Source organism: Notolabrus celidotus, chromosome 16, assembly GCF_009762535.1.
Source record: "Notolabrus celidotus isolate fNotCel1 chromosome 16, fNotCel1.pri, whole genome shotgun sequence".
Lineage (NCBI taxonomy): Eukaryota > Metazoa > Chordata > Actinopteri > Labriformes > Labridae > Notolabrus > Notolabrus celidotus.
This window is the reverse complement of record NC_048287.1, coordinates 7,372,702-7,391,031: the sequence shown is the minus strand read 5'-3', so window position 1 is coordinate 7,391,031 and position 18,330 is coordinate 7,372,702. Positions and strand designations below refer to the sequence as shown.

Sequence of the window (18,330 nt, the reverse complement as noted above, 5' to 3'; positions counted from 1 at the left end):
CAAATAACAGGATCAGTAACTGGGTTTGTTCCACATTGGTTTTACACAGACGAGGAATTTGTCTTGGTGTTTTGGTATGAAAATAATAAACACAGAAGAACAAGAACAGAAATGTTTAAATGAGCCGAAAAAAAATATTAAAGTAAATACAGAAAGATACAATTCTCAAAACAGTGAAAAACGTTATAAACATGCATGCAGTGATGAAAGAGCCCTCGCACCTTTTTGCCTGTCTTGGCCTTTTAGCTGCTGCAGGCAACATTTTTGAACTCTACTTTTGGATCCTGAAGTATATCTTAAAGAAAACAATGCAGTGCTTTTACTCAGGGCTTTTATTTCAACTGAGAATTTATACATTGTGTAGATTACAAAAATCCTCAAAGTACTTCTTCCACTGCCCGTACTTCCAGTGTTGATGACCCCGGCACAACATTTCAACACGCATTCAACGGTATTTTTCACAGATCCAGAACAGAGGGTTCTGACATGCCAGATCGTTCCAGTTTACTTCAGTTTTCGTGCCGTCAAGAGAGATGTGACAACAGTCTTCCTTGCCATAGATCGGATCACCACCGCCATTATCAGGCTGCCCCTTTTGCCAGAACCTATCAGAGGTCAGTGAGAAAATAAGCGCTCATACAATTTTCTCTTTCTTCAATTAGACAAAAATATTAAATGAAGCTTCAAGTTTGAACAGGGATTTTTTCCAAAATTTTAAGCAAGTATTATAATCTTCTATTTTAAGTAAGTTAAAAAAAACAATATACATATGGACAGTCATAGAAAATAAACCCAACTCTGTACAGGAGCAGTTGTGCATGTGTCTGAATTTACGCTGAGGTGTAAAACATTCACAGTGAGCCTTACGAAAGAGTCAGCGGAGTGTCATCCGTCCATTTCCAGGTCCCCTCATGGTCTCTGTCACTCAAACCAACCCATGTGGACTGTTTTGTGACGTCAGTGACAAATTGCTGTTGAAGGTCAAAGAAAACAAGACGTGCTTATGTTCAGTTATGCACATGAGATTTTCAGGGGTCAGTCTGAGCAAGTATACAAGGAAGCAGTCGAAAAATGTTCCCATTAAAATAATAGATTGAGCGTCATTTCATAAATGTAAAACCAGCATCTCCCTGCTAGCATCTCCCGTTTAAGGATGTTTAAATGAACAGAGTTCTGGATACTGTTCCAGGTGTGTCAGTGACGTGAGCATGCAGGTGCCTATAGCAGCCAGACCTTTAGGGTGGTGACGTGTATGTGTATGTGATGTAGGCTCCCTGGGGATCGCTACACCACTTATGAGCTAAGCATACAGACGCAGCTAATCAGATAAGATGTCAGCAGGGAACCACATCACAGAAGAGAGCTCTATGTATGAGTGTGTATATCACCACAGACCTGTGGATGAACTGAAAGTAATGTACACGCACTCCTGCACATTTGCTTAATGTGTAACATGACTTCATATTTTACATTAGGAGGTGTAAAAATAAACACTTTAAAGCTGTGTCATGGGTTCAGACCAATCTGATGTAGCGGTGCAGCATTTAACTGAATATCATATCTAAAAATCTAAAAGTGCATTTCACTACATTCCTCTGATTCACGCATCAAGACACGACTAAGAATTAGTTTACACTGGTAATGCGGATTGTTAGTGTAACAATAATGGCATTTTAAATGTCATTAATTGCGATTAACTATTGAATTTGACAGCCCTAATTTGATGTAAACTCCGTAACATGAATGCAGCTCTGTACTGAGCACATTACCTGTTCTTCAAGACTTCTTATCACCACCAGATCTGCTCCTCTGGCTCTGCAGTCTTGTCTGCTTTCTTCCCAAGAGTTCTTCTGTGTGGAGAAGAGATAACAGGAACAACTGAACTTCTTCCATCCTGTGGGACACATTTTCTCTGTAAAATACAACAAAATACATTAAAGAGACTAGAAGAGCCTGGAATATAAAAATCCAAACAGACACAATGAGAGAAAACCATAATCATATTGAGAATTTTGACTAAATATTTCCTTCAATGTTTTTGAACACCAACCAAGGCCAAAAATGGAGCGACGCCTGTGAGCTGGTTCAGGCAGACAACTCGAGCTGCAATGCCATACACGTCACATGTCCCACTCTCATAACCATTATCCAATCCTGCCCTCTGCCTCTCAAATTGGCGGTCTGTTTAAACTGGGGAAAAATCTCCCATCTCTCCCTCTGCCTGTCAACGCCTCTGCTGCTGCATGCCTATTGCTGATATTTTCTTCTTCCCCGCCGCCTCACCAGCTTCCACCTGCAGGCTCCGGGGGTGTTTAGTATGTTTTGCTCATCACTCCTCAAAGTCTGCATGTAAACTTATCTGCAGGGAGTGATGAGGCCGAAGCCTGGACGCCAAACATGAATCTGTATTTGCTGCTACAATAAACAATTTAAACGTGAGTTGTCTGACTGAACCATGTTTGTGTAAATTATTGTTTTGTTTTCTGGTCAAGTTTTGACTTTTTGTTAATAATAATAAACTTTATTTATATTGCACTTTTCAAAACAGGGTCACAAAGTGCTTCACAAATGTGGAAGTGACATTGGACTCAGATCTCTGCTTCAACACTCATGTAAAAAATACTGTTAAATCGTGTTTTATCCATCTCAAAAAAATCTCCAAAGTAAGATTATTCCTTTCCCCCTCCGATCTGTACAAAGTCATTTTTGCTTTTCTTTTTTCTCGTCTAGAGTATTGTAATGCACTTTTAACAGGTGTCAGTCAGAGCTCCCGCCACAGACTCCAGCTGGTTCAAAATGCAGCCGCTTCGATTTTAACAGGCACAACAAAATACCAACACGTCACCCCTGTGCTAGCCAGCTTACATTAGTTGCTAGTTTTTTATCGCGTTGATTTTAAGATTTTATTTATTACTTTTACAATTTTAAATTGACAGACTCCAAACTATTTAAGAGATCTTTTAACCCCCTATGTGCCTGGACAGCCCCTCAGATGCATGCAGCTCTGCTGGTCGTACCAAGACCCCACCTAATAACAAAAGGTGACCAGGCTTCCTCAGTAAGAGATCCAAGACCGTGAAACTCCTTGCCATAACTAATAAGACAGTCCACAACCTTAGCTGCTTTTAAATCGTCACTCAAAAACTTTTTACCTAAGGCCTTTCTCAACCCCTAAATCATGACTACTTTTCAGCATTCTGATGTCCTGTTTTTCCTTTCTGTCCTGTTTTTATTTGCTTTGTATTTTTCTGCATTTTCTTTGTTGTGAAGCACTTTGTAACTTTTTTAAGAAAAGTGCTATATAAATAAATTGCATTATTTTTATTATTATTATTATTATTATTATTATTATTATTATTATTATTATTATTTTTATTTTATTTTATTTTATTTTTTATTACTAATGAGGAAGAAAATTGTAGAGAAATGTGAGGGGGATAACAACTAACAATGTTAATAAATGTCACAAAATGACAGACACGAGGAGGAAATTAAATAAGATAAAAAAGGATTAAAACCACCATAGATAAAAGGAAATAAAACAGTGTTAGAAGAATAGAAACAACACAAGGTCAAAGGTATCAGGTCAATATACTGTGTTTTGAATGGAGATGATTTGACAAATCCCCTAGGACAAGTTTGTTCAAGTATACACCGTGCAAATAGTGAAAAATCTATCAAATCTGACATTCAACTGACATTTTTGCCCTTTCTGTTGGGATTTCACCAGAATGATAAGAGACTTTTTTGTAGGTTTGTGGCTGGTAGATATGCAAAAAAAATGTCATGCATGTAGGTTAAAGTTGCTGGAGGGGCTTTAGTTTTAAGTAATTAGGGGGCACTATGGAGCAAGTAATCGTATGAAACCAATAAATTCATACATTTTTCGTCAGGCCTGGATTTTGGGGGGACTTTGGTGAGTTTTGAGGCATGTTTAAGGTTCCAAATGTGCAATTCATTTGGGCGAAGAATGTCCAAGAATGACATGTCCAATAATTCCTAGGGTTCCAAGAGGGCCTCGCCGTCACTGCGTGTCGATGCTAATTGAAGTCGTGTGGTCTAGTCCTCCTAGTGGGTTCATCGACTTTTTGAAGAAGTTAAACTGAGGGTGATATTTTTCTAAGGAAGTGAAACTTTTTTAAATCAAAAATAACATTTGAACATAAAGTCTTAAAGATGTGTAAATGGGAAAAGTCACTATGTTGCCTGTGAGAGTCATGTTCTCTAATGACGGACGGAAGTGTGCAGAGGCCTCAAAGGCAGAGCTCTCACTCAAACACTGAAGCTCTTGAGTCATTTCAGCGAGGCTGACGTTCAGCAGGTCTCTCTGACGAGTCAGGGAGGCTTTGATGGCGGATAACTCTGCAGATGAGTCACAAGTTGAGATGTGGCCTGGAAAAAAACAAAGATATGAAAACCGTCATGAATCCAAAGTTACACTGATTAAAGTTTATTTTTTTAGTCAATATATTCATTTATTTTTCCCTGGTTATGGTTTTAAGATGTCTTTAATTGAAGTGAAGGGTCAGAATGTAAGACTGAAGTCAAGTGATGGATCGAAAACTGCTCAATGCTGCGGCGTCTCTAGAATAACATTTGCATCTTATCTTTTCCAGTGAATGTTTAATGATTGAATCTTGACATGACCAACACCAGGAAATTCTGTTAATTTTGCATGTGAATGCACGTCAATGCAAAAACGAAATAGCTGTCTGAATATTTATTTGTGAAATTAGACTTTATTCTGAACTTCATCTTTTATTCTTGGAAGCTGAAAAAGAGGTAAATCTCCTACCTCTTTTTCATGTTCATGTCTGGCCCTGACACTCTCATACACTTAATTAAGGTAAAAAGTCATACCACAGGCATTAAAGCTGCATTAAAGGTGACATATCACGCTTTTTTCATCAATATATATTGGTCTAAGAGGTCCCCAAAACATGTCTTTAAAGTTTATGCTCAAAAAACACTTTGAAATCAGATTTTGGCCTGCCTGAAAAACCCTCTTCTTCAGTCCTCCTCAGAACAGTCTGTTTTCCCTCTGACCACGCCCCCTCAGGAAGTGGGTGTGGCCTCGGCTCTCCAGCACGTTGATCTAATGTTTACATGTTGGCTGAATATACACGGCTGCTCATAGATCACGTTACTTCAACCCTCTGAATCTGATCCAGAATCTGATCCTGACGGAGAGGCGCCTGTAGCAGGACCTTTCTGAAGGATTGGTCACAGATTTAGTGTTTCTTGTTGTTTTATTTATCAGTATGTAGACGTGTGTCTTGGTACACAGCTACGAACATGTAGCTATGTGGCTATGCTAACTAGCGCTAGCACTTATCCATGATAAATAAAAATCATCCACTAGATCTTCAAATCTGCAGACGTGGGGAGTCAAACCGACCTCTACCAGAAAGGCAGCAGGTACTTTCTGAAGGATTGGTCACAGATTCTGTGTTTCTTGTTGTTTTATTTGTCAGTATGTAGACTTGTGTCTTGGTACACAGCTACAGCTACAGCTATGAACATGTAGCTATGTGGCTAGGCTAATTACAGCTAGCACTTATCCATGACAAATAAAAAACATCCACTAGATCTTCAAATCTGCAGACGTGGGGAGTAAAACCGACCTCTGCCAGAAAGGCAGCGGGACCTTTTCTGAAGGATTGGTCACAGATTCTGTTACTTGTTGTTGTATTTGTCAGTATGTAGACGTGTGTCTTGATACACAGCTACAGCTACGACATGTATCTATGTAGCTATGCTAACTAGCGCTAGCACTTATCCATGATAAATAAAAATCATCCACTAGATCTTCAAATCTGCAGACATGGGGAGTAAAACCGACCTTTGCGTTTATTAAGACAGCCTACAACTAGCATGCCTCCCTCCTAAGCTCCTTGTTAGCACACAATTGTGCAGGTAATGAAAAGCGGAGGAGGGATTCAGTATTATTTTATACAGTCTATGGGCTGAACAAGCCCCGAGCTCTGACTCCGTGACAGACCGGATATTGTTGTTACGTAACAAAAACACGGAAGTCTGAAACGGCTCGTTTCACACACATTTACAGAAAGGTGTAGAAATCAAAACAGGGACAGAATGGATTTTTTTAATTCTAGGGGGGTTTGTAGGCATGCCAGGGAAACATATTTCAGGTAGAGAACCATTAAAAAGTCAATTTTGCATGATATGTCACCTTTAAAAGCACAACATTATACTCATGAAAAACTGACTCACAGTAGGTGCTGCAGCCGATGAGCCCGGCCAGCAGGAGAACACTCAGCAGCCCCAGAAACAAAACAACAGCTCTGTGAAATCTCCTGGAACCTGAAACACAGAACCGACCTTAAAGGAAATATGTCGCTGACAGATATTTGTACATGTTTCAGACTGACGACTCTCACCTGTCTTATATGTTGAAGGTCTTTTGTCCTCTGGTGTATCATTGTCATCATTGACATAGATTTCCTCCATCGCTCACTGGGATACCAGCTGTTTCTCTAAAGGTCTGCTCTGCAGCGTGGACTGAGTCTGAATGCTGAAAAACATCTTCTGGTTTCAAGTTCAAGAATTTCTCAACTTGTGCGGAAGTCCCCAGTTCCAAAGTATCAGATAAAATAGTGTTGACCACAGAAAGTGCATCTTTTTATTACACAACAATTTACAACAGAGGCAGAGTTTCTACTTAGAGAGTTTCTAGGGCATTTCACTTCTGTCTGTTGACAAAATGTTACTCTCCCTCAGCATTCTTATTCAGTAAACAACACTGAGGATATCTAAAAATCAAAGTGTGAAACTACAGCAATGCCAAAACATAATCCAGTTAAAGAATAAGTATAAAGAAATGATTTTCATGAGGTACAGGGAGGAAGAAAAGTGTTGATAATCATTTGTTTGTTTTAATTGTAGATGCAAGGATAGGTTAGGAAGATTTGTTTTGTGAGAATGCATTCATATAATGCCAGAAGAAAGTGAATAAAGAGGTAGGATTAGATCAATTTGAACTTCTTCCTACTCTTTTTGGTACATGTAAATTGAAATGTTTCTGTGCTTGCTGATGGAAGTGATTGGTTTTGTTATTTTTTTATTTCTTATTTTTTAATTGTATGTTTTTTCTATTTTACTTTTACACATTCAAAATAAAGACATGAAATCAAATAACTGCGTATTTAAATATATTTCAAATTACAATTCATCTTAATTCTTTTTGCATTAAATGCTCACTTTACCGTGTATCATCATGTAACAACCAATAATTCAGTGAACAAGTCTTTAACTTTATACTGTGTTACAAAATATCACAAATCAGGAAGTAAATTTACTTTAGTAATCAGTCGATTGAATGTGAAGCTTTTTTCTTTCACACGGTATTTCTACACACACCTCTTCTTTCTGTGCTCACAGCCACCCAAACCAAGTGTTATCTTGTCAAGGATCAAAGAGCAACTTCCTTTCTTGAACTCATCCTATAAAGTTGTCAATGTCACATATTCAGCCCCTTTAAATCTAAAGAAGAAGAAGTTAGTACCACACACGGATTAGTCGAAGTCACTAAAAGGAGTAAACTTTTCTAGCTTTTTGTCGCTACTTCTAAATAAAAGCTGAATGTTGTTCTCAATACATTTTCTTATTACACAAAAGCTACAAAACAAAAACACTTTCAGATAACTGAGTCACTACACCCAATGACACTTTATATAGGAAAATATTAGGTCAGTGTTAACAAGCTACTTATTGAGATTGGTATCAAGGTCTGACATTAACATGTTTTTCCCCCGCTGTGTGCATCTTTTGTCCCTTTGTGCACACCGTAGTTCCACTGCTGCTCCTGATGCTGACATGATACAAAAGAAACGACACCTCTCTGCTCTTTAACAGTGCATTTATTTTTATAAAGCACACACACGGCTCAGTCAAAAGGTCCAAAGTAATCTGCACTTTGTGTCGCAGAACTGAAATATCACCACTTGGGCTTGAGCTGCCACCTTCAAGCGAAGCATGCAGGTGATCAACCTGATGTCAGCAGGAGGTCGCATCACACAAGCCAGCAGATCTCTATTGAGGAGTGAGAGAATCACCACAGACATGTGGCTCACATCTAGGACATCTTAATAATTTAATGATTTATAATAATTATCTTTAATGGTATAGCGCTTTTGACATGACAGGGCTCAATAAAACAGTGCAATAAAATGGTATCAATTGTAAACCATAATTATCCAAAAGCCTGTCAGAACAGGTGAGGTTTTAAAGCTTTTTGAAAATATTACAATAGAGTTATTAAATTGTATGTGATTGTCATGCTGCAGGTCATTGGTGCTGCTAAATGGGAGCAACCAAGCATATGCGCTGCAATGTGCTTTGATCTGAGCAGGACAAGGAGCAGCATATTTTCTAACCTTAGCTTTTGAGGAATCAAAGTTAATAGCGACTAGAGAAGTGAGTTTTGTTTGTCGATATTTTTAATAATTCTCAGTTTGTTTCATTTTATATGGCAGAAATATCACTTCCTGCAGAAGTGGCCAAGAAGGTTTTTGCTAAAAGTTACCACTACAGAAAACATGGGCTGATTCTGCAGAGCATCAGGATGTAGACAGGTCATTCCACAGCTTTGGGGTTAAAGCCTTGAAGTCTCTGTCACCTCAGGTTTTTAGCTGAGTACGTGGGACTGCTAGTAGGTGTAATGTTCCAGATCTGAGGGAACGGGTCGGCTGGTGAGGGTGAAGTAGTTCAATAAAGTAATCTGGGGCCTGACGTGGAGGGATTTGTAGGTGAGAATGAGAATTATAAACTGGTTTCTAGAGGTAACAGGGAGCCAGTAGGGGGATCATAACATGGGGGTGATATGAGACCGTATTTCTGTCCTGGTTAATCATTTGGTGGCACATCATCAGGTTGGCATGTTGTGACAAGTCTGGTTGTGTCATGTTTTCTCTTGGTCACTGTGCGTCACATTAAAATTAATTATTTGTGTCAAGATTGCCTCTGCTAATCTCCAGCTGTTGAAATGTTTGGATCATGCCATCTCTTTCTCTCTACAAAGCAATTGCAATAACGTCCTTTGTGAAGGAACCACTAAAAGCAAAACAAATATTACGTTGAATCTCAACAAACGCTAGGCCAATTTTTCACAGATCCAAGAACAGGAAAGCTCACATCTCAGATCATTCCAGTTTCCCTCCTCATTCAGGTTAATTCTGGCCTGACCACAGTCTTCTTCACGCACGTTGTCAGGTTGCCCACTCCACCAGTACCTACAAAAGGTTAGCATTATAATTTTACACTATCTTGTTAAAACATCTATAAATAAATTAGTCACAAAGCAATACTGGGTGACTTTAACCAAGAAGTTTTAATGTCCATGCAGGACGTGTTTGAGATTGAATATGTGGTGTGATTAGTTAGGCAGTAATAGAAAAAGGTCATGCAAAGGAACCTGAGGTGAAAAACAGTCACTGTGTGTCTTACGCCTTAGCCAGCAGAGTGCCATCCGTCCATTTCCATGTCCCCTCATTGTCTCTGTCGCTCAAACCAATCCAAGAGTGCGCCTTGATGTTGCTACTGAGAAACTTCTGTTGAAGGTAAAGGAAGAGAGCCTGTTTTTATATTTACATTGAACTGTTTAATCTTTGTAATTTGACAAGATGAATCCTCTTAAAAGCATTGCTAAATCACATATTGTATTAATTATCATAGCATATGGGAAACAGGAAATGTCATCTCAGGGTTTTATCTAAACATCTAATTGCCTCACAGAAACACACTCATAACAACAGCGAGAGATAAAGAGCTGTGTGTTCAGAGGAAGAGGAAGTTCTCAGAGGAACTTTCACTGAGGTCCTTCATTTGAGATAAACACGAGCGCTTAGTGAAGAAACTCATCCCACTATGCAATCCACTGATAACTTTGGTAGTCTACCCCACGGCTCCTGATGTCCCCCAAAGCCTGAGATAGAAAGGACACATGGGCAGAGAGAGCCAGCACATCGCTGGGGTTATCAAGTGGGCTACTCCCTTCACTGAGGTTTCCTTTAGTTAGACCCACGACACCTCGAGTGTCTAAGCAGTTAACTCTGGTGTCCTAGAGAAACCCCCCTCCATGCTAGCTTCCACTGTCCATCATATCCACTAAGATAAGATAAGATAAGATAAGATAAGATAAGATAAGGTAAGATAAGATAAGATAAGATAAGATAAGATAAGATAAGATAAGATAAGATAAGATAAGATAAGATAAGATAAGATAAGATAAGATAAGATAAGATAAGATAAGGTAAGGTAAGATAAGGTATACTTTATCGATCCCCCATTTGGGGGGAATCTTTTTTTTCCAGCAGCTTACAACACGGGACAGGGGAATACAACAATGTACTTAGATAGTTGAAAATATAATAATAATAATAATAATAATAATAATAATAATAATAATAATAATAATAATAATAATAATAATAATAATAATAATAATAAAGGTAAAATAAAGTAAAGTAAAGTAAAATAAAATATAGCAAGTATAACAGATACATACACACTATGTGCACTTCTATCTTATGAACAGATAGTCAGGTATGTTATCGTACTGATAAAATTGCACCAGACATTTCTAACATACCCCTTGCAGGACTTCCACGTATGGGGTACGCGTACCCCCATTTGAGAACCACTGCCTTAGACCACCACCTCTGTTAAGGGGTGGTTGATCAAGCTTAACATGGATGGCTTCCTTGACGGCTCTTTCTTACCAACGGTCTCCTCTGTCCAGAATCTGAACCTTGCTGTCTGGGTGCAGCAGGAAGAAGAGAGTCTCTGATATTTGGACTTTCAATTTCATCTCTGCTTTTTGCATTTTCAAATACTTACTTTGTTTTTGATAAACTGAATGTGTTGAACTTGATAGCTAAAATGGTGCTCTTGTGTAGTCTGCATTTAATAAGACATTTATCTGAACTTACTCAAGGTTTGATGTATTTTTCTTTTTGCAGAAATCAAGTCAAACATGAGCAGAAGACTCAGGACTGTAACGGTTCTGTCACTTTTATCTGAACAGTCAAAAGTCCCAAACTTGGCTCAGCTGGATCGCCCTCTATATTTATACAGAAGGAGAAAAAGCAGAGAGACTACATTACCTGTTCTTCAAGACTTTCTATCACCACCAGATCTGCTCCTCTGGCTCTGCAGTCTTGTCTGCTTTCTTCCCAAGACTTTTCCTGTGTGGAGAAGAGATAACAGGAACAATGGAACGTCTTCCATCCAGGAGGACAAGTTCTCTCTGCAAAAAAACAAACAAACAGAAATCTTAAAGAGCAGACAATACCCTGTCAACAATAAAACATGTCCACGCACACTTTCAAACTAATATAGACACATGTGTCTTGGAGCTCCTCTTTTGTCCTGAGTGATTAGATATCAGATATCAGACATCAGTGTCCTGGATGCTTTATTGTAACCTGTATTTATGGCTCTATTTCTGATCTGGGCACTGATATTGAATGTCTACACCAGGTGTAAACAGGGCCGTTTAGCTTGGCCTTGAATTGGAGTCTTGTGTGAGTCTTTCCTTATGTGCAGTCAGTGGACACATTAAACATTTTTTACAGTTAACAGAAGTGAGAGAAGGATGTAACAGCGTCATGTTCTCTGAATAATGCCACTTTGGTTTGTCCTGACCTCTACACTGACAGGCAGCTGTGTGCCACAGAGGCAGAGCACTCACTCTGAAGTTTGGTCAGCTCTTTGGTCATTTCAGCGAAGACGACTATCAGCAGGTCTCTCTGTGTGTTCAGGGTGGACAGCTGGTTATCAATGGCCTGGAGACTCTCACTAAGATTGGCTTTGATGACAGAGAACTCTGCAGATGATTCCCAAGCTGATATGTGATCTGAAATACATCAAAAATAAATGTTTCTTGATATAAAAACATTCATGAATCCAAAGCAATAGTGATTTCTACAACGGAGGATAAGGACCACGTAAAAAAAAAAAAGAAGAACATTTATGAGATTAATCTAATAAATTTAGGAGAACAAATTTGTAAATTTACGAGATTAAATTTGTCAATTTAGGAGAATAAATTCTTAAATTTAGGAGAATAAAGTTGTAAATTTACGTGAATAAACTTGTTGTTTTAGTCTATAACTAGGCTATCAGAAGAGCAGCAGCCACCTGTACAAAAACAAGGAATGTGGAGCATCTTGTAAAGTTATACTTTAGTATAGGTTTCACAAATAAGGAAATACTTTATCTTTTGGCACATCAGCATCACATTGTCATAAGTATTAGGACCCTGAAAAGATACTGCAAGAAACTGGGCCTTTTCTGAAGAAAGAACCACACTGACTGGAGGAAAATGTCTCTATTTTGGCAGAGGAAATGACTTTCAGTGGATGTCTGCAAAGCTATCGTTGGTTACACCTGCGTGCCAACCAGAGAAGGTGCTCTGAATAATGCCACTTTGGTTTGTCCTGACCTCTACACTGACAGGCAGCTGTGTGCCACAGAGGCAGAGCACTCACTCTGAAGTTTGGTCAGCTCTTTGGTCATTTCAGCAAAGACGACTATCAGCAGGTCTCTCTGTGTGTTCAGGGTGGACAGCTGGTTATCAATGGCCTGGAGACTCTCACTAAGATTGGCTTTGATGACAGAGAACTCTGCAGATGATGCCCAAGCTGATAGGTGATCTGAAATAAATCAAAAATAAATGTTTCTTGATATAAAAACATTCATGAATCCAAAGCAATAGTGATTTCTACAACGGAGGATAAGGACCACGTAAAAAAAAAAAAGAAGAACATTTATGAGATTAATCTAATAAATTTAGGAGAACAAATTTGTAAATTTACGAGATTAAATTTGTCAATTTAGGAGAATAAATTCTTAAATTTAGGAGAATAATTTCGTAAATTTACTAGAATAAAGTCGTAAATTTACGTGAATAAACTTGTTGTTTTAGTCTATAACAAGGCTATCAGAAGAGCAGCAGCCACCTGTACAAAACCAAGGAATGTGGAGCATCTTGTAAAGTTATACTTTAGTATAGGTTTCACAAATAAGGAAATACTTTATCTTTTGGCACATCAGTATCACATTGTCATAAGTATGAGGACCCTGAAAAGATACTGCAAGAAACTAGGGCTTTTCTGGAGAAAGAACCACACTGACTGGAGGAAATTGTCTCTATTTTGGCAGAGGAAATGACTTTCAGTGGATGTCTGCAAGGCTATCGTTGGTTACACCTGCGTGCCAACCAGAGAAGGTGCTCTGAATAATGCCACTTTGGTTTGTCCTGACCTCTACACTGACAGGCAGCTGTGTGCCACAGAGGCAGAGCACTCACTCTGAAGTTTGGTCAGCTCTTTGGTCATTTCAGCGAAGACGACTTTCAGCAGGTCTCTCTGTGTGTTCAGGGTTGACAGCTGGTTATCAATGGCCTGGAGACTCTCACTAAGATTGGCTTTGATGACAGAGAACTCTGCAGATGATTCCCAAGCTGATAGGTGATCTGAAATACATAAAAAATAAATGTTTCTTGATATAAAAACATTCATGAATCCAAAGAAATAGTGTTTTCAGTTTCTTTTTTCAGACTAAATATTTACTACTTCTTCTCTGGTGTATGGTTTAAAGGCAATGAAAAGATTAGAATTTAGCTCAATGCTTGCATCATGTACAGCGGATAAGGCTCCTTAAACTAAGTTTCTGCACAACTTCATGAAAAACTGACTCACAGTAGGTGCTGAAGCCGATGAGCCCAGCGAGCAGGAGAACACTCAGAAGCCCCAGACACAAAAAAAAAGCTCTGTGAAATCTCCTCCCTGAGCTCCTTGGACCTGAAACACAGAACCGACCTTAAAGGAAATATGACGCTGACAGATATTTGTACATGTTTCAGACTGACGACTCTCACCTGTCTTATATGTTGAAGGTCTTTTGTCCTCTGGTGTATCATTGTCATCATTGGCATAGATTTCCTCCATCGCTCACTGGGATACCAGCTGTTTCTCTAAAGGTCTGCTCTGCAGCGTGGAGGTCTCACAGTGAGGTGTCAGACCTAATAAGTACACTATGCATATTATCGGTTCAAGTTTTTTTCAACTTGTGAGGAAGTCATGAGTTTCAGAGGTGATTAAAATAGTTGACCACAGAAAGTGCATCTTTTTTGCAACATTTTGCAACAGAGGCATAGACACAGTTTCAACAGTATCTACATAGAAAAATCTTTGTCTGGGACATTTCACTTCTGCCTGTCAACACTATTCCAAAATGTTACATTGGTACATGTAAATTGAATTGTTTCTGTGCTTGCTGATGGAAGTGATTGATTTTGTTATTTTTTTATTTCTTCTTTTTTACTTGTACGTTTGAAATAAAGACATGAAATCACATAACTGCATATTTAAATATATTTCAAACTACAATTAATTTTAATCCTCTTTGCATTAAATGCTCACTTTACCGTGTATCATCATGTAACAACCAATAATTCAGTGAACTAGTCTTTATCTTTATCCTGTGTTACAAAATATCACAGGAGGTAAAAAGAGTTTAGTAATCGGTCGATTGAATGTGAAGCTTTTTTCTTTCACACGGTATTTCTACACACACCTCTTCTTTCTGTGCTCACAGCCACCCAAACAAAGTGTTATCTTGTCAAGGATCAAAGAGCAACTTCCTTTCTTGAACTTGTGGAATCTTGATTAATATCCTCTATTATAATCATGCATTTTCCTTTATTATAATCATGTTTTTCTTATTATGCTCAGGTATTCTTCTTTTAACAATTATATTCATATGTTTCCCATTTTATATGTTTTATTGAAGAAACCAGCAAATAGTAAGGCATAAGGCCAGAGATCTGTGCAGATCTCTGAATAAAGGTGAGACTGATGTCAGAGGCCCAGCTTCTGCAAGTTCAAAGCAGGTTCAGCCCTGATGTGGTAATCCATCTTCAGCAAGTTGTCTTGTAAAGACCGAGAACCCACCCTAGTCTCATGTTGCGGTTGAATGTAAGCTGAGGGGATTTTTTTGGTAACGTGATGACAAATGGTTTGTGTTAAGATAAATGAGTGCCTTGAGACTAAGGTAATGTCTCTGTTGTTTCCCGGGTACGATGTTCACCTGACAAGACCCTTTGCTCACCCTTGATTGCAACTCACCCACACCTGTTACCCCCCCTCCATTTCTCCCCTCCCTTTGTTTTTCTTTACGTATGAACAACTGTATTAAGATGACACGTACACATGTTTCCCCCCTCCCTTTCTCCTCCCTTATGTTTGAAGAACTATAAAGTATTGAGCATCTCTGTCATTCAGCGGAGAACTTCAGATGCTCTTGAGTGTGCTGTAACTTCTCTCTCATGCTGCATGAATAAACTTTGTGTGTAAACTTTGATACTGAGTTCGAAGCCTCATTTCTGGTCACTGCTCCGCTGGACGATCGCCTCACGGCCGGGTCACCCCACCACAAACTCATCCTATAAAGTTGTCGATGTCACATATTCAGCCCCTTTAAATCTAAAGAAGAAGAAGTTAGTACCACACACGGATTAGTCGAAGTCACTAAAAGGAGTAAACTTTTCTAGCTTTTTGTCGCTACTTCTAAATAAAAGCTGAATGTTGTTCTCAATACATTTTCTTATTACACAAAAGCTACAAAACAAAAACACTTTCAGATAACTGAGTCACTACACCCAATGACACTTTATATAGGAAAATATTAGGTCAGTGTTAACAAGCTACTTATTGAGATTGGTATCAAGGTCTGACATTAACATGTTTTTCCCCCACTGTGTGCATCTTTTGTCCCTTTGTGCACACCGTAGTTCCACTGCTGCTCCTGATGCTGACAAGATACAAAAGAAACAACACCACTCTGCTCTTTAACAGTGCATTTATTTTTATAAAGCACACACACGGCTCAGTCAAAAGGTCCAAAGTAATCTGCACTTTGTGTCGCAGAACTGAAATATCACCACTTGGGCTTGAGCTGCCACCTTCAAGCGAAGCATGCAGGTGATCAACCTGATGTCAGCAGGAGGTCGCATCACACAAGCCAGCAGATTTCTATTGAGGAGTGAGAGAATCACCACAGACATGTGACTCACATCTAGGACATCTTAATAATTTAATGATTTATAATAATTATCTTTAATGGTATAGAGCTTTTCACAGACAAAGAACGTCACAAAATGCTTTACTCAGATAAAATATACAAACAGTTTCAAAAAGAGAAAAACAGGGCTCAATAAAAGTGCAATAAAAATGGTATCAATTGTAAACCATAATTATCCAAAAGCCTGTCAGAACAGGTGAGGTTTTAAAGCTTTTTGAAAATATTACAATAGAGTAATTAAATTGTATGTGATTGTCATGCTGCAGGTCATTGGTGCTGCTAAATGGGAGCAACCAAGCATATGCGCTGCAATGTGCTTTGATCTGATTCGGACAAGCAGCAGCATATTTTCTAACCTTAGCTTTTGAGGAAATATAAGTTAATAGCGACTAGAGAAGTGATTTTTGTTTGTCGATATTTTTAATAATTCTCAGTTTGTTTCATTTTATATGGCAGAAATATCACTTCCTGCAGAAGTGGCCAAGAAGGTTTTTGCTAAAAGTTGCCACTACAGAAAACATGGGCTGATTCTGCAGAGCATCAGGATGTAGACAGGTCATTCCACAGCTTTGGGGTTACAGCCTGGAAGTCTCTGTCACCTCAGGTTTTTAGCTGAGTACGTGGGACTGCTAGTAGGTGTAATGTTCCAGATCTGAGGGAACGGGTCGGCTGGTGAGGGTGAAGTAGTTCAATAAAGTAATCTGGGGCCTGACCGTGGAGGGATTTGTAGGTGAGAATGAGAATTAAAAACTGGTTTCTAGAGGTAACAGGGAGCCAGTAGGGGGATCATAACATGGGGGTGATATGAGACCGTATTTCTGTCCTGGTTAATCATTTGGTGGCACATCATCAGGTTGGCATGTTGTGACAAGTCTGGTTGTGTCATGTTTTCTCTTGGTCACTGTGCGTCACATTAAAATGAATTATTTGTGTCAAGATTGCCTCTGCTAATCTCCAGCTGTTGAAATGTTTGGATCATACCATCTCTTTCTCTCTACAAAACAATTACAATAACGTCCTTTGTGAAGGAATCACTAAAAACAAAACAAATATTACGTTGAATCTCAACAAACGCTAAGCCAATTTTTCACAGATGTGTGTGAAGTTATTATGGACAGCGGGCCGAATATAGACACTGCGGTTCATCTACCAATCAGACACGTTCATTGCAGGCCCTGCCCCCCGAAAGTCCCGGGAACTTTGAAAAGTACTACCCCCCCAAGCTGGGGCTTTTTAGGGGGGAAATTAGCTACCCCTGAACTAAATGTAGATGAGTTCAGGTTGTCACCGTGATGAAACATGTAAAATTTGTCCGTGAAAGTTAGTACCATGTACATCCAGAGGGTGGCACTATGATAGTATCAGCTGAATGAGTACATAAAAGTGTTCAGGGCTGGACCTTGATAATGTACATGAAATTTCAAATAGATTGAATAATGTATGGAGGAGTTACAGTAACTTCCTGTTTGATGGCATGGCATTTTGGGGCATGTTAAGGCCTCAAAATATGCAATTTATTAAGAGTTGAAATAATAAACACAAGGCTTCCAAGAGGGCCCTTGCACTAGGTTGCAAGCTCGGGCTCTAATAATGATAATTCCTTGCATTCTAATAGGGTCCTTGCTGCACTGCAGGGTGATTGGGCCCTAAGCAGATCAAATTTGTGATGAAGAGCTGTACCTTGGCAGAATAGTGCAATGGACAAGTTATGTCCAGTCTGCGTTAATGTAACGCAATAGTCTGATTTATAATTTTAACTTTATTGTGATGTTAAGTGAGAGCCTGGGAGTCCGTGTCATGGGTCGACTTCAATCTCACCTGCACACCTCAGGGCCCTGGAGGTATACAGGTCCTGTAGCAATGGCAGCCAAGTATCCGCTCTGAAGAGCTAATGATACGTTGCAGCCTTGTCCTTGACAGTGGCCATAGCATACCGGACTGTGATGGAGGAGGTGTTCAATGATGGTGGTGTAAAGCTGCACCATCACTGCTTTTGACAGGTTGAATTTCTTCAGTACATTCTCTCCTGAAGTTCAGCACCCACTAGAGGTCCAGACAGATGATGGTCCCCAGTAAGTGGAAGAACCCTAGGGTGGAAACCGGGGGGACTCACAGAGGGTGATGGGGGAAGGTGTGGCTACATTTTTTTTTAAATCCAGCACCATCTCACTCATCTTCAGAGCATTATACTCAACTTTGTTCTCCAAATCATACATATGACAACAG

General features: G+C 39.1%; 2 protein-coding genes across 3 annotated transcripts; both read right to left on the bottom strand.

Annotated features, from left to right (window-relative positions):
- Window positions 1–314: 314 nt before the first annotated feature.
- Window positions 315–6,563, bottom strand: LOC117827544 (CD209 antigen-like protein E). Of its 2 annotated transcripts, none has more exons than XM_034704125.1 (6): window positions 6,402–6,563; window positions 6,235–6,342; window positions 4,273–4,392; window positions 1,770–1,912; window positions 868–971; window positions 315–605 (listed from the first exon to the last, which is right to left on the bottom strand). In XM_034704125.1, the coding sequence occupies exons 1-6, from the start codon at window positions 6,469–6,471 to the stop codon at window positions 446–448; spliced, it is 705 nt and encodes a 234-aa protein (XP_034560016.1). In that variant the 5' UTR covers window positions 6,472–6,563; the 3' UTR covers window positions 315–445. The 2 variants fall into 2 exon arrangements, with proteins under 2 accessions (XP_034560016.1, XP_034560017.1); XM_034704126.1 differs by having other exon boundaries at window positions 6,235–6,324; window positions 6,402–6,557.
- A 2,120-nt stretch (window positions 6,564–8,683) lies between these two features.
- On the bottom strand, window positions 8,684–13,970 carry LOC117828311 (CD209 antigen-like protein C). Its single transcript, XM_034705350.1, has 5 exons — window positions 13,901–13,970; window positions 13,331–13,495; window positions 11,124–11,266; window positions 9,466–9,569; window positions 8,684–9,251 (listed from the first exon to the last, which is right to left on the bottom strand). The coding sequence occupies exons 1-5, from the start codon at window positions 13,968–13,970 to the stop codon at window positions 9,113–9,115; spliced, it is 621 nt and encodes a 206-aa protein (XP_034561241.1). The 3' UTR covers window positions 8,684–9,112.
- Between the last annotated feature and the right edge of the window lie 4,360 nt (window positions 13,971–18,330).

Coding starts and splice junctions, on each gene's coding strand:
- LOC117827544 (XM_034704125.1), bottom strand. CDS start 6,471: ATGGAGGAAATCTATGTCAATGATGACAATGATACACCAGAGGACAAA. Junction 6,343..6,401: donor ACCTTCAACATATAAGACAG/GTGAGAGTCGTC, acceptor ATTTCCTTTAAG/GTCGGTTCTGTGTTTCAGGT. Junction 1,913..4,272: donor TCAAGAGCTTCAGTGTTTGA/GTGAGAGCTCTG, acceptor TGTATTTTACAG/AGAAAATGTGTCCCACAGGA.
- LOC117828311 (XM_034705350.1), bottom strand. CDS start 13,970: ATGGAGGAAATCTATGCCAATGATGACAATGATACACCAGAGGACAAA. Junction 13,496..13,900: donor ACCTTCAACATATAAGACAG/GTGAGAGTCGTC, acceptor TATGTATTTCAG/ATCACCTATCAGCTTGGGAA. Junction 9,570..11,123: donor TAGAAAGTCTTGAAGAACAG/GTAATGTAGTCT, acceptor TACCTTCAACAG/AAGTTTCTCAGTAGCAACAT.